Here is a 15,702-nt window from a genome sequence, read left to right on the forward strand (position 1 = left end):
TTGTACCTGTTTCCTCCAGCATCTTCACAAGGTCCTTTGCTGCTGTTCTGGGATTGATTTGCACTTTTCTCACCAAAGTACGTTCATCTCTAGGAGACAGAACGCATCTCTTTCCTGAGCGGTATGACGGCTGCGTGGACCCATGGTGTTTATACTTGAGTACTATTGTTTGTACAGATGAAAGTGGACCCTTCAGGTGTTTGGAAATTGCTCCCAAGGATGAACCAGACTTTTTTTCTGAGGTCTTGGCTGATTTCTTTTGATTTTCCCATGATATCAAGCAAAGAGTCTGAAGGTAGGCCTTGAAATACATCCACAGGTACACCTCCAATTGACTCTCATAATGTCAATTAGCCTATCAGAAGCTTCTAAAGCCATGACATCATTTTCTGGAATTTTCCAAGCTGTTTAAAGGCACAGTCAACATTAGTGTATGTAAACTTCTGACCCACTGGAATTGTGATACAGTGAGTTAGAAGTGAAATAATGTCTGTAAACAATTGTTGGAAAAATTACTTATGTCATGCACAAAGTAGATATCCTAAACGACTTGCCAAAACTATAGTTTGTTAACAAGAAATGTATGGAGTGGTTGAAAAACAAGTTTTAATTACTCCAACCTAAATGTATGTAAACTTCCAACTTCAACTGTATGTTGTGAATGTGAGCCAACAAAGATTTGTCTACGTTTAAGTGAATCAGCAATCCAACATGTTCTAGGGTTGTTCTTGTTTTATTTGGGGCGTGGTTTCTTAATCACTGGTTACAATCTTGAATGGCATGTGTAATAAATATCCCATTATTTACAATTTCAAGTAGTAAATATTCATCACAGTACAGGTGAAGACAATACAATATTTGCAGTTAAAATCTCCACCAACTGTTCTCTGGGAGATACCTGTGTTATAGATAACCATAAATTCATAACTGAACAAATTTTACCTTACAATCAAAAAATATAGTTCAATAACAAATCAAATGTTATTCAAACAGTACATAATGAAGACAAAAAACTTGGGTATCTTTACTGAAGGGCTAAAATATAAATGTGAATCCCATCACCAATACCCACTTTCTTTATTAATTTGCCAACATGTCTAATGTGATTGTGATGTGGAGACCCTGATCTGTAGTGCTGTGCTTTAGCCTGAGGTGCGTGTGGCAGTGGGATTCCGAGTACTGCGTCTACGGCTGTTGCGGAGTGCGTTGGCTCCTGCTCTCTGCTTCCTGCCTCGGCCATCCCTCACTGCCCTCGCCGGAGACTGCCCGGGGGAGTTCTGCAGAGCCTGGAACACGCTTTGACGGGTCACCTCACGGTTGCCACAGGTAAAGGTAAGTGCCACTCCCTCGTTGCTCTTCATGACACGGGAAGTACCGTCAGAGGTGCCATCAAAGCAGCGTCCCAGTGCTATTTCTTTGGCAGTGCGGGGGTCCTGGTCTGTCACTGTGTAGATGCCATAGTTGTGGCCCAGAGGGTCCAGTGGTGCCAGCATTGTGAACTCATTGGTGTCGTTGTTGACGGCTAGAGGCAGGTGATTAACCAGGTACTCTTGAAGCATGGAGTTAACATTGTCCCTCTTACAGCTGCCCTGAGGGATCACCTTCACCAGAGTGCGGTCCACTCGGTCCTGGTCATAGAGCATGCCGCTGCACTTGAACTCCAGACACACAGCAGAGATGGTGGACTGGTCCATGTCGCGGATGCTGCGGGTGTCGCGGAGGCCATACAGTTGGCCAACGGTCTTGGGGTGAGTGCCGCCCTGGTTTCGGGAGCGCATGTTGATCTCATGGGGACCATTGATCTTGACCTTGACATAGCAGGCTCGGTACTCCATGGGCTTGGGCCACCAGCTCAGGTAGTCTTCTGTCCAGCTCATAGGATCGTCTTCGTTGAAAGGCACTGTGTTGTAGTCGTAGCGATCTCCCTCCACTCTGGTGAAGCGGAAGTGGCCTGCAGTAAATGGGGCTTCCTCACACTCTTTCAGTTGGTCAAATGAGTACACAGGTCCGTTGAGCTCTTCAGCTGTGTTTGGGCTGGGCTTGGCCACATTGATGCTGAAGGCTGTCTTCTTTAACCTGGGGTCATTGTGGTCTGACCGTCTGTAGTTCAGCTTGCCCAGGTACGGCTGAGGGACTCCAATGATGTTGGGGTTAAACTTGGGAGCAGATGGGACTGCCTCGAGTTCTTCTCCTCCCATGTTGGCCATGACGTGGGCAGAATATGCGTCAGGTTTCTGGTCGTCGCAGAAGGCAGGCAGACAGGCACCATTGGGGCCAGTGATGACGCTGTCAAAGCGTCCCCAGGCACGAGGGTTGGAGGAGTAACCTGCAGTGGGCTCCATGTTGATCAGGGTCACCACCACTCCGTCTACCTGCTCACTGGGCATGAAGCGATCGCTGCGGAAGCTTCGCACCTTGATGTAACACCTCCTGTTTTCTGGGACGTCCAGGTTAAACAGCCTCCTCTCTCTGATCTCCATGTTCCCAATGAGGAAGGTCCTCTCTTCCCTTTTACCACGTTGCTTCTTCTCCATCTGGAAGCTCCCCTCTTCCTCCCACATGCCTGTGTCGGGGTTCAAGGACCACAGCTTCATGGTGTCCAGGTGCTCGGGCATTTTCACCTGTGTTGAATCCATTTTCACCTTCACCTCTCCGGCGTTCAGTGGTTCTCCGGCCTCCTCGTCCCTGAAGTCAACTGAGAACATACCGTATGTTCTCAGGGGCAAGGTGTCACCCTCATCTCCTATGAAGTTGAGGTCACTCTGTGCGGCTGCTGCTGTGGACACGTCTCTAGCGTCCAGAAAAGTGATGCTAGCCTTCACATTACCCACAAATACTTCTCCACTCTGCTTGTAGAAGGAGTTGGGTGGGATCTGGATCTCAGCAATAGGATCCTGGCCCTCCACCTCTCCCAGCTGAAGAGTGTTGAGCTCTGTTGAGCTGATGGTCACTGGTTCCTTCTTCCTCAAAAGCTTGATCTCATGGTATACGGCGCCCCCTTTGGTGTTGAATGGAAGAACCTTGGTGGTGTTGACGAACTTATCCATGTTGTCCACAAAGGTCATCACCAGCCTCTCAGTGTCATCGGGGACCTGGATGGAGAAGGTGCCTTTGTAGCCTGTGCGGCTGACTCTGGCTCCATTGATGTAGACGTGACCAAATCTCATGGGCTCCCCAGTGTCTGCGGCCACAGCCCGCCCACGCACAATGACTTTGGTCTCCACACACTTCTGGCAGCCACATTCGGTCACCACCATGGTGGGGAGCTCATAGCCCTGGCATTTCAGTTGTTTCTCCTCCATCTTTGCCACCCCACAGCAGTATGCCACTGAGTCTTTGCACCTGATTCCATTGTCCAGCTGTCCTGCACAAGTCCCTGAGTGGCACTTTCCTACATCGTAATAGAGTGAGTCGGAGCTGTTTTGATAGCAGTCATGAGGTAAGCGAATAAGGTAGGATTCGGGTTTTGGGTTACATGAAGGTTGATCTTTACCTGTGAGGAGAAAGGGGTAGAAAACAGACCAACACATGAAAAGATTTACAATCAATTATTTTATGAGAAAATCAATACCCTTTCATTCTCCCTCTGATCATTGACTGATCATGTCATGCTAATGGCTGTTCACATAGTAAATAGGAATGTGTGAATATCAACCGGGGTGCTTTGTGATCAGACCTAAGACTGTGACTACGGCTGGTTTGGACTTGATGGCCCCAGCCTGGTTGCTGGCCCTGCAGTAGTACTCCCCAGTCTGCTCCATGCTCAGGTTTCTTAAGACCAGCGTGCTGTCATAGTTCAGCTGCTTCCTGTCCAGCAGGCTGCCGTTGTGAAACCTACCGAGTCACAGATGACTGTTGAACACTATACCCAGCCAATACTGTTTGATTTTGATATGGTAAATATATAACATTTTCCAAGCTGTCATTACAGATCCCTTGGCTTACCACTGGTAATCTTCTGGCTCTGGTAATCCACCCACTTTGCAGCAGAGAGCAGCTGTCTGGCCCTCTCTTCTGGCCTTGTTCTCAGGGTTCTTCACCACATGGAGCTTCTCTGAGGGATCACATTACAGTGTCTGAGACCAATGTAAAAACAGAGAAATGTAACAATGACAGCTTTCATTTTTTTTGGGGTGTGGCCATTTTACCTGCTCTATTCAGCATGATACTGAGGACAGAGGTGCTTTCGGTGCTGTGGGGCACGATGACAGTGTGAGGGGCGTGATTCCGCAGCTGGACGGTCAGTGTGGCGTTGCCGTCGGGACAGATCCCTGGGACGCGAAAGTGTCCATTGTGGTCGGTGATGGTGAGGAGTTTGGAGCTGGGGCCGAAGCGGAGGATGGTGGCCCCTGGGGCAGGGAGACCTCCAGCGCTGCGGACAGAGCCCAGTACAATGTGGTCCTGACACATACAGGTGTCACACTCCGCATTCACCCTACCCATCTCACAGTGCAGTGTGCAACCTGGAACAGCAGCAGCAACACAGTTTAACATGTCAGACATGGACTTTGTCAATTGGTTTAGCTATGACCATTTCTAGAATAAAATGCAAATGGTATGCAAATAGTACTGTGACATTACAGAGGTTTCTATCATATTTAATATCTGTAATGGAGATGTTGATAGCGACTCACCAGTCCCAGGGCATTCAGGTCCTTTGCAGGCTCTACCCTCCACTGTAGGTCCGCTGCACTGCTCATCCCACTGCTTAGGCTGGGACTGGCATTTCCTGGAGCGCACCTGCATTGCCACCAGACCACACTTGGCAGAGCAATGACTCCAGTCTGACCAAGGACCCCAGGCATCCTGTATGCCTTCTGACCCAGTGTTGCCTGATTGAAAATAGGTTTTCACTCCATTACAAAAGACAGATAGAATTGCAGTAGCTAGAAATATTGCTTGGAGGATAAATGATGGCTTTCACTATTATAGAACAGTTTTATTTGACATAATACAGTAGCTACTTCTCAACTGTATTAAAGTTAGGCTCCCAGCCACACCTTTGGGGCACAGGAAGCGCACAGCGTAGTTGGAGCAGTTGCGGCCAGGGGCCTGCTCAGCGTTGGCGCACCAGAAGCCCAGGGTAGGGTCTGCATGAGTCTTCTCCCCCGTGTTGCGAGCGGGGATCCAGTCAGTGGTGCGAGCCTCCAGAGCCCGGGGGGCGTCACACACCCGCGCACGGTAGTAGAAACGGATAGCATCCAACTGCTCATAGTCTCCTCGACCTCCAGGGTGGTCCACGTTGAACCAAGTGCTCCACTCATAGTTATCTGGACACAGAATGTCGCACAATGAATACTACTTCAGAATGTTACAGATGTTACAGTGTTTCCTCTTTGGCCATAAAACAATGGCATTACATTTTTTAGCTCTTTTCTCTGCTGCTGTAAACATGGGCTGTAATTCTGAAAGTTATAGTTCTTCATACCATATTGTTACATAGACATTAACCAGACTTAAAGGCAAAATCCGGACTTAAAGCCACAGTCGTGACAATTGTGTAAAGAGATGTATTTTGGGATGTTAAATGTTACCTTCAGAGTGGTACACTGCAGGGTTGTTTTGTCTCGCAACTCTCAAACTGTCACTCCTCCATGTTCCCGTAAAACATCACACACACCTCATGATGACTCATGATTGACCTGTTGTGACATCACTGACCAATGCCTTAATGCTGACCAGACTGGCCAAACCTCGGACCAGACAGACCAAACCTCTGGCTATTTCTTCCTAGAGTAGTCTGACCACCCGGAAAGCAATGGGAAAGAATCTGTATCTTTCAAATCGTTCAACTATACTCTGAGTCATGGAACAGAACATTACGAGTTTGACTTTAACTTCATGTTGTGCCACACTAATCTCTTTCTGGTGATTTGCCCTGTGTACTTTGGAAATAAAATTAATTGCTCCGACACATGAAGCTGCCAATAGCATTTCAAAGTGGTCGAGGAAATATGTTGTGAACCAACAGTGAAAAGGCTACAAGAGTTTATTTATTTTCCATTTATGTCCCATCGTTACTCTCAGCTGCAAACAATCAACTGCTTTGTACTGTAATGTCACTGAAACCAAGAGATTGATACTCATTATTCATTCTGCTTGCTGTGTAATTTGACATTTGTAGTGTACAGTGTTACATAATGCATATTTGGACTTTTCCCAGACCATTACATTTACAGCACCCACCAAACGCTATAATCGTTCTGAGTTCACATTGGGGCTCAGTATAAGCATGCTACTGGCACGTACTTGTGTGGCCAATTGCAGACAGGTGTCTCCTTAGCCTGGTGCTTATACATATCCCGCCTACTTAAGGTTGTAGAGCAGAATCCGTAATGGGGACATGCAACAATATGCCTCTGTTTACTAATGGTTTGGGAGAATAAGGAGCACAGGCTTCTGCAGAGTCAGAAGATCACCAGGCTGCTGTCTATGTCCAAAGGAGACCTCTGTTCTGACTTCTCAAATTCACATTAGATAATACACTCAACTTTATAATGAAATGATCAATGATAATCGAATTTCCACATATAGGATATCATCCTGGTTTACGTTTTGACACATGTTGGAAAAAATGTACAAGTTTTCCAGTTGAAATAATAGTTACAATTCCCAAGCTGTGGCTTGTGAATGAATTATGGAGTTACAACTCCCAAACCGAGCTGTGTGTGTGTGTGTGTGTGTGTGTGTGTGTGTTAGGGATGTGTGTGTGTTAGGGATGTGTGTGTGTACATGTTAGGGGTGTGTGTGTGTTGGGGATAGTAAGGAAAATGTAAATAGTAACTGCTAATGAAGACCAACCTTGTGCTGTAGTGGTGACTCCCAGAGCTAGGAGGAGAGCCCATGTTGATAGGCAGCACATCCTGGCACTCAACAACACAAAGAATAGTCCTCCAGCAACTCCTGTAGAGGGAAAATGTAAATACTTATCCAGAATCATTGCTGGCAGATTATCGCAAACAAAAACAGTAAAGTGTAACTTTGTGTTCCACAGTATTAAATGAAATGCTTTTATTTTCTATTGCATATGATTCCCTGGATGGAATTTTAGAAGAAGCTGTAGGGAGGAGCTATAAGAGGATGGGCTCATTATAATGGCTGGAATGGAATAAATGGAAAGGTATCAAACATATGGAAACTACGTTCCACTCTGTTCCATGAATGGCATTCCAGCCATTACAATGAGACAGTCCTCCTATAACTCCTCCCACCAGCCTCCACTGATCTACACCCTGGTGACAGTAATTAAATGCATTTTTTCACTGAGGAGAACAACAGTAATTTAAAAAACATACAGTATATTGGTGGTTAAATGTATTTTTTAATTTCACCTTTACTTAATCAGGTAGGCCTGTTGAGAACAAGTTCTCATTTACAACTATGACCTGGCCAAGATAAAGCAAAGCAGTGCGACAAAAACAACACAGAGTTACACATGGGATAAACAAACGTACAGTCAGTAACAGAATAGAAAAATCTATGTACAGTGTTTACAAATGTAGTAAGGTTAGGGAGGTAAGGCAATAACAATATGGTGATGAGGTAGTTGGGTGTGCTATTTCCAGATGGGCTAGGTACAGTAATCGGTAAGCTGCTCTGACAGCTGATGCTTAAAGTTAGTGAGGGAGATAGAAGTCTCCAGCTTCAGTGATTTTTGCAATTCGTTCCAGTCATTGGCAGCAGAAAACGGGAAGGAAAGGCGGCCAAAGGAGGTGTTGGCTTTGGGGATAACCAGTGAAATATACCTGCTGGAGCGTGTGCTACGGGTGGGTGTTGCTATGGTGACCGGTGAGCTGAGATAAGGCGGGGCTTTACCTAGCAAAGACTAATAGATGACCTGGAGCCAGTGGGTTTGGCAATGAATATGTAGCGAGGGTCAGCAGAATGACAGATTTGTCAAATAAAACAATAATCACTATTTTATCCTTCTCACGCTTTGAGGTCTATAGGAGGGACACTAGAGGAGGGTGCAGAAACATACAGAATGAAAGAACATTATGGATGTGCAGAAGCCCTCTCAAATGACACATCTGTGCTAGCCATCACTTGGTGTCAAGGGAACACTAAAACGTTTCTGCATCCATTGACCAAGCACAGGGCTACACAAGCCAAATAGAAAACACACACACGTGCGCACACCGACACACACACACACACACACACACACACACACACACACACACACACACACACACACACACACACACACACACACACACACACACACACACACACACACACACACACACACACACACACACACACACACACACACACACACGATATCCCAAGAAAAGCCACGCACATACTTTTACTTATTACCATGAACAGGCTACCTCCTTCACAATCACACACAAACACTCATAGCTACACACATACAAGCTGATACCTATTGTCCGTCAACACGTCAAACTGTCTTTCAAGTTCACACAGACTAATGAGAATGTCTTTCAGTATTTTATGAAATGTCTGAACTCACAAATGTGCATCTATTGAGCAGTTTTATATCATCAATAAACCAACACTCAAAGAACAGAAGCTGAACTCGCATTCAGCACCCCCAAATCATCTATAAAAAATCTGTCTGTTGAAAGAACAACGTTAACAGTAAAGTTCAATGGGTCAACAGGGAACGAGAGGGAAAGAGAAGGCGACTATGGATCTCAGTCTTACCCTGTGAGTACCTCTGTATAGTAGTGTTGAGTAGTATCTCTCCTCCCTGTATGCAGGGTGCTGTGTCTGTGCTGACTGTCCTGCTGCTCTCTCTTATACAGCTCAGTGCAGAGCCCAGGGTTCGGCTCCGTGCTATTCACAGGAAGCAAGCTGAGAGCGTGAAGACTGGAGACCACAAGTATGACTGAGCCCACTCTCTGCTGCTGCTTCTGGGAAGGTCGGGGGCTTACTGTAACCTTCTGCTGTACCTCTGTGTCTATAGATGAGGATACCCAGGTCTAGACATAGACATAAGGGAGAGTTGACCTCAGTCAGATGGGTCATCATTTTAAGTGGACATGGAACCTAGTTAAAGCTGGAATCCGTTGCCCTTTACACTTCTACCAGTCTGCGGGTTGAAAATGGCAGGTTTGGGCATTGATAAACGCCTAAATTGGAATGCAGTATCTTTACAGTAACATGCTATACATGACGTCAGAGCTCTGGGTCTGCGCTTCACACACTTTGGAGAGGTGTAACCACTTGGAGACACCAGTTAGTCGCCCCACTCAATCCCTTGTCATTTTGTTGTCCTATGTTGCACCTACCCCACATTTTTCAGGAATGGTTTTACTATGTTTATCACAGTGCCATCCGTTTTGTTACTAAAGCACCTTATACCACCCACCACTGCGACCTGTATGCTCTAGTCGGCTGGCCCTCGCTACATATTCGTCGCCAGACACACTGGCTCCAGGTCATCTACAAGTCCATGCTAGGTAAAGCTCCGCCTTATCTCAGTTCACTGGTCACGATGGCAACACCCACCCGTAGCACGCGCTCCAGCAGGTGTATCTCACTGATCATCCCTAAAGCCAACACCTCATTTGGCCGCCTTTCGTTCCAGTTCTCTGCTGCCTGTGACTGGAACGAATTGCAAAAATCGCTGAAGTTGGAGACTTTTATCTCCCTCACCAACTTCAAACATCTGCTATCTGTGCAAAAAAAGAACGGGAACAGTTTAGAGATTATTGGTAAAATGATTAGACCAAAGGTGAGGACACGAAAGTACACATGACAAGACTGAATTCAAACATTACACTGTTGATTTTGTGCATGTTACATTTGCTGTACTTTTTGACGCATTTGCTGATAACGACATGTGAAAATACTCTGGATACATTCAGTAACATATTTTATTTATTTATTTTTATTTCTAACCGAGCGCTGCAGCTGTACATAGTCTATCGGTAAATAGCCCACCCAATTTTACCTACCTCATCCCCATACTGTTTATATTTATTTACTTTTCTGCTCTTTTGCACACCAATATCTCTACCTGTACATGACCATCTGATCATTTATCACTCCAGTGTTAATCTGCAACATTTTAATTATTCGCCTACCTCCTCATGCCTTTTGCACACAATGTATATAGACTCTCTTTTTTTCTACTGTGTTATTGACTTGTTAATTGTTTACTCCATGTGTAACTCTGTGTTGTCTGTTCACACTGCTATGCTTTATCTTGGCCAGGTCGCAGTTGCAAATGAGAACTTGTTCTCAACTAGTTAAATAAAGGTGAAATAAAAATAAATAAATAAAATATGTTACTGAATGTATCCAGAGTATTTTCACATGTCGTTATCAGCAAATGCGTCAAAAAGTACAGCAAATGTAACATGCACAAAATCAACAGTGTAATGTTTGAATTCAGTCTTGTCATGTGTACTTTCGTGTCCTCACCTTTGGTCTAATCATTTTACCAATAATCTCTAAACTGTTCCCGTTCTTTTTTGTATTTTATTTTTACCCCCCCAAAAATATATATTCTAACCAAATATAAACATGCTGTTCCCTTTCAATTGCTACCATGGTTATGCATATGCTTTTCATATTTATTCTGCAAGGAACATTTCAATTTACCCCTGTCCATATAGGTCAACCCCCACTAGTGATAAGGGTTAGTGGTGAAACTGCCACGTCCGTTTGGGATATTATAACCACAAAGAAGTTACTGCAAACAACCAACACTGTTTTTTTCCCCCTCTGACATCATTACATGCGCGAAAGATGCTGCGCAACGCTCCTCAGCTCATCAACAAAAACAATAACAACTGTGGTGGGGTGGCCAGTGGAGCTGTTTCACCCTACTGCGGATTCCATCTTTAACCACCTGATGTACATGAGATGAATAATCTGGTATTTCCTGCCCTTCTATTGGAGTAGGTCCATGTCAGTATAGTGAGAAAGAGAGTCAAAGACCTTCCAACACAGACAAGAACACAACCCACCCATTCCTAAACGATTATATTGGCGGTCCCCAGTTGAAATGCCAGCAATAGCCTCTAATGTGAATTGGTAATTACAATGGCTTCATCCCATTTGTTGTGCAACATCAACACACAGTAACATTTCTCTGAAGCTGCTCCCATCAACAGTTTAGATTAGAGGCCATGAAAACAGTTATTATGAACGACCCCACATTATGACAGTAAACACACAGACTCATGCCCTTTGTTATTAGTGTTCATTTATCCAGACTTTGATCTGTTGATAAACAGTGTCTTTGGGATTTTCAGTAATGGCGTGCCAACAGCAATACACTGACTTATGATGGCACTAAAATATAGAAACTACAGCTACATGTGTAGCCCAACTTGAGGTCATAGCGATCCCACATCTAGCTAGTTTGGAGAGAAGATGTGACTGCTTAGATTCTGAACGGAGGTTAAGGTTAACTAAGAATTCTCTGATTATAATGATGAATGTAAACATAAGTACTTACCAATTTTTGTAGTCTGCTGCTACTATATACGAGTAGGACAACATTCAACTTGACATTATTCAACCAGTGGAGTGGACACATTCATACATTGATTGACCATTTGCGAGAAGGTGGGTCAGAACAGAATAGCTCCTCATCGGTTTAATCATGTGAATCCCATTCTACTAACATCCCTCTCACCACCAGACTACCCTGCACTGTCGACATCAGAAACCCGTCACTTAACACCTGAGCACAGTGTGAAACAGCTGAATCCAATTTATCGAGTTTGTGCCTTTACGTAATGAAAATTTAAGATACTCACGATGTCTTTAAACAAGATAAATGAACCTTCAAATCCAATATAAAAAAAATATTTTCATAGAGACAATCTCATTAATTTCAGATAATGTAATTATGGGAACATTAGCTCAAAGCCCAATAAAAGGTTATATTTATACAAGTCGTCATTCTGTCACTCACTCTTCATCATCTACTAAATCACTGTGAAACCAAACATTCACCCTTAATAGAGATTAATGTTGACCATCATCAGGGATCCTGTATGAGACGTTTAACCCTATCTTCTCAATCACATTATAGCAGGTTTTGAAGCGCCTCTGAGACACAGGCCTGCGCAATATTGGAAATGGAATGGCAGTAGTGTTCACATTCGTCATTTATATTCATAAACAACTTTATAGGGTTTACAGGGTTTAACTTTATAGGGTTCTTATGAAATTATGTTTTCATCATGCAATCATTGCGTTTACTCATCAATTATTGGTGATCAGTAAAAGGACATGAGGTTTTGTCATGTGTTTTCTGAGATTGATGAAGTCAATCATTTCATCCCCTTGGTTGAAAAGGCTGGTTGGTAGACTGGCATTTTTAGGAACTGAGGAGACCTACTAAAAATACCTGGTCAGCGTGACTCTACTAAACGGTCCTGGACAGTTCTCAGTCTGATGGTTTTCCACACGACCCTCATTAACTTACCTCATCGTGTAAATTACAAGGCGCGCTGTGCACAGCAGGAGGAGTGGATGGATGCCACATCACCCTCTGGCATAACGACTGAACTGGAGTTCTGATCAAATGGACACCAGTTCTGTCGTCTTACACCCAGGGGAAGTGACAGAGAGATACCACAGCTATTTTGCTGCATGTTGTTCTTTACATAACCTCACTGACAAATACTGATATTAATGGCAGCTTTGTGTTTGATGTTCACCGCTGGTTTTAGATGTTGACATTGATAGATTATAGATTATGTCAAATAAACAGATGCAGACCAAAGCTCGTTGAAGCCGAAAAGGAAGTTCCCACGGATTGGCCCAGAGAGCCATGTCCAAATGGAAAAGCCTGCACCGTCCTTAAGCTCAATCTTACCTCATGTTTACCAGCCACCAATTATTGCATTTCCTGTGCAGTGATTTGGTTTGGTGTGAGGTCATTAGAATAGTGAAATCAGTAAGTAGTTTGGAGTGTGGCTCTGAGCCAGACACATGGTCCACAGGGAGCTGAAGCTCTTTCCAGACAGTGTACCACTGGATTCCTTAACTCTCCTGTACTTTTCACTGATAGCCAGTAATGAAAGAGAAATACAGAGGAGGGACCATTAATTAGCAGAAAAATGCTATGGTAGGCACAGACCAGTACAGTAGCTTGGTGGACTTCACATGGTGTGTTTATATGGAATGCTTGTTTCAACGTATAAAACATAATGTGTTATTTAACATTATGAATGTATCCTGTGGTGTGGTGATGCATTTTTGGATTGCAGTAAGCTTGGACCTGAAGGAAGAGGACCTTACAGAGCATTATGCCCTTAACAGTGGTGGTCTTAGATGGACTCACACAGGGCTGCATGACATGCCCCCATCAGTCACCTAGCTACCTACCACATTTCCCATGCCACTGTACTGCCAGCTAAAACAGGCAGACAGCCATTTTCTAAGGTGTATTTTACTAACTGTACAATTTACAGGCTGTTAAGAGGGGATAACTTTATGACATTCTGTCGGTCTTCAAAGGCAGTTCTTTCTCACTAAATGAGGAGGACGGGCTGGAGGGGAAAGGAAGTGTGAGAAGGACAACAAACATAAGCAAACACGCAACGTTTCCAGGCAACAGTCTGGGGCATAGGACACCATGCCCCACATGGGCTGTCCCTTAGTTGGACTCCAGACAGGTCATGTATATAATGACACCAGACAACACTGTCCAGTTTCCCCAAGCTGTGTCCAGTTTTATTTGTTGTTTTATGTTGTTCTGGTTTAGCAGGGTGACAGTCATTATCTCACTGTCTGTATGTATAAAGTCATTATGTAGAAGTCAATGGCTGGGATAATTCCTGCAGCTATACAGTTCCTGATAAAGAAGTGTTCCAACAACAGTATGAGAGCAAATATTGTTTCTGTTATGGCAGGATGGAAATAGACTAATTGAAAATTGGTCTGTATGCTTTGTTTTGGGGCCAAGAAAACCATAATCTGGATGGGAAATGATATGGCTTCCATACAATTGCCTAAGTATAAATGACAACAAGATAATCAGATCCTTAGAAATCAAATCTGGCAGCATGGTGAAGGATAAACTGTCTGCGACCTGGATTTATGAACCAAAACATGATTCATGACTCCTGATTTTACATAAAGACATTAAGAGATGACTAATTTTCCCATGATAAGAGCGATATAATCAAAAACTGTTCAAGTAATACATTTCTGCAATAGTTTCTTCAATTTACAGCCGGACCCTATTTTCACAGTGATATTCACCTCCAAGATCTAGTTCTGCTGAGGCCCAGCCAAGCATCAACAGTACGTCTCCCTGAAGCGTTGTGGAATTGAAACCATACCTAACCAGAGCAGACAGGAGACTCCAGTGGTTTGTATCAGTGTGGACCGGGGGGGTTCATGGGGAACCTGGGCTTAATGACTCCACCAGAGCAGCTTCTGTTTCTGTCGTTAGGGGCCCGCATCCCGGGAGGAGGACATGGAGGAGGAGAAAGAGTTTCTTCTTCTCCCTAACATGCTCAGAAAGACATCGCCATTTGCGGTTGTCAATGTGCGTGCGTTTAACTCTCGGAAGGAAATGGATGGATGTAGGCTACAGAAATGACGTCAGTAATGTCAGCGGACAACGTCTCCAACTGTGAATGTTTTTCTCATTGTGTTCTTTGTAGTCTCCCCACTGGTTTGCAGATTAGAAAGTGAAAAGCCAATGGATGGGAAGGTTCAGCTTCACACTCTATGTCACGTTCTGACCTTAGTTCTTTTATTATGTCTTTGTTTTAGTGTGGTCAGGGTGTGAGTTGGGTGGGTTGTCTATGTTCCTTTTTCTATGTTTTGGGATTTCTGTGTTTGGCCTGGTATGGTTCTCAATCAGAGGCAGCTGTTTATCGTTGTCCCTGATTGAGAACCATATTTAGGTAGCCTGGTTTCACTTTTTGAGTTGTGGGTGATTATATTTCCTGTTTAGTGTTTTTGTCATTCACCAAACGGGACTGTTCGTTTGTTGTTTATTGTTTTTGTTCAGTATTCATTTTGCTTTATTAAATTATGGACACTTACCACGCTGCGGAGGACGAAGACGAACGTTACACTCTAGGCCCAGCAGACTCATGTTTGATTTCAAACGTCATCCACACATTCACAAGTACGCCAAGATGATGTGTGCCACTGGATAAGTCGTCTCTTGGCCGTTTCACTAAACACTGAATAACATTATCTTGGCTCGTACACGATCATCCTCGTTTCAGACTAAATCAACACCTGCTATGAACACTGACAGACCTATAAAACAACGTTTTTGTCTGCTTGCTGGAACCCAACAGTTGGGACAAGTCTGTGTGCCGCTGAGAGACGAGCATAATTAAGAGCTGAGCGGAGACAGGGTTGAGTGGGCAGACTCTCCCAACTGCCATGTGATGAAGTGGGACTGGTCTTTGACAACAGTCCATCGGATCTTTCAAGATTTCTCTCAGGTTGAACAAGGTGCTTTTATTTAAAGCAAGGAAAAAATAATTGCTTAAAAATGTGTATGTCAGCACTTATTACGTAATAATAGGGTAATAACATTTCGAAGATGTCATTTAGTGTAAGCCTTTCAAAAGGATCAGGCGAAAAACAATGTCATATGAATTGAAAGCAGTAAAAAGGTGTGATGAAATAGAAAACAGGAGTCAGAAAGGAAACTATTTGACTGTGAAAAAGGAAATGGAAAGCTTTTGGTAATTAATCCTCCTAGGGCTAAACAATGATTGATTCAAGATATAA

The 15,702-nt window shown here is 44.0% G+C and overlaps 1 protein-coding gene across 2 annotated transcripts; it reads right to left on the bottom strand.

Moving 5' to 3' along the window:
* Positions 1-714: 714 nt before the first annotated feature.
* Positions 715-9,076, bottom strand: cilp (cartilage intermediate layer protein, nucleotide pyrophosphohydrolase). 2 transcript variants are annotated; one of them, XM_090238541.1, is made up of 9 exons: positions 8,674-8,806; positions 6,801-6,903; positions 5,535-5,599; positions 5,001-5,270; positions 4,635-4,832; positions 4,149-4,463; positions 3,946-4,054; positions 3,677-3,834; positions 715-3,493 (listed from the first exon to the last, which is right to left on the bottom strand). In XM_090238541.1, the coding sequence occupies exons 2-9, from the start codon at positions 6,860-6,862 to the stop codon at positions 1,143-1,145; spliced, it is 3,528 nt and encodes a 1,175-aa protein (XP_090094667.1). In that variant the 5' UTR covers positions 6,863-6,903; positions 8,674-8,806; the 3' UTR covers positions 715-1,142. The 2 variants fall into 2 exon arrangements, with proteins under 2 accessions (XP_090094667.1, XP_021462875.2); XM_021607200.3 differs by lacking the exon at positions 5,535-5,599 and having other exon boundaries at positions 6,802-6,903; positions 8,674-9,076.
* Positions 9,077-15,702: the final 6,626 nt, after the last annotated feature.

This window comes from Oncorhynchus mykiss, chromosome 6 (genome assembly GCF_057628025.1).
Source record: "Oncorhynchus mykiss isolate SJ-2025 chromosome 6, ASM5762802v1, whole genome shotgun sequence".
NCBI classification, from domain to species: domain Eukaryota; kingdom Metazoa; phylum Chordata; class Actinopteri; order Salmoniformes; family Salmonidae; genus Oncorhynchus; species Oncorhynchus mykiss.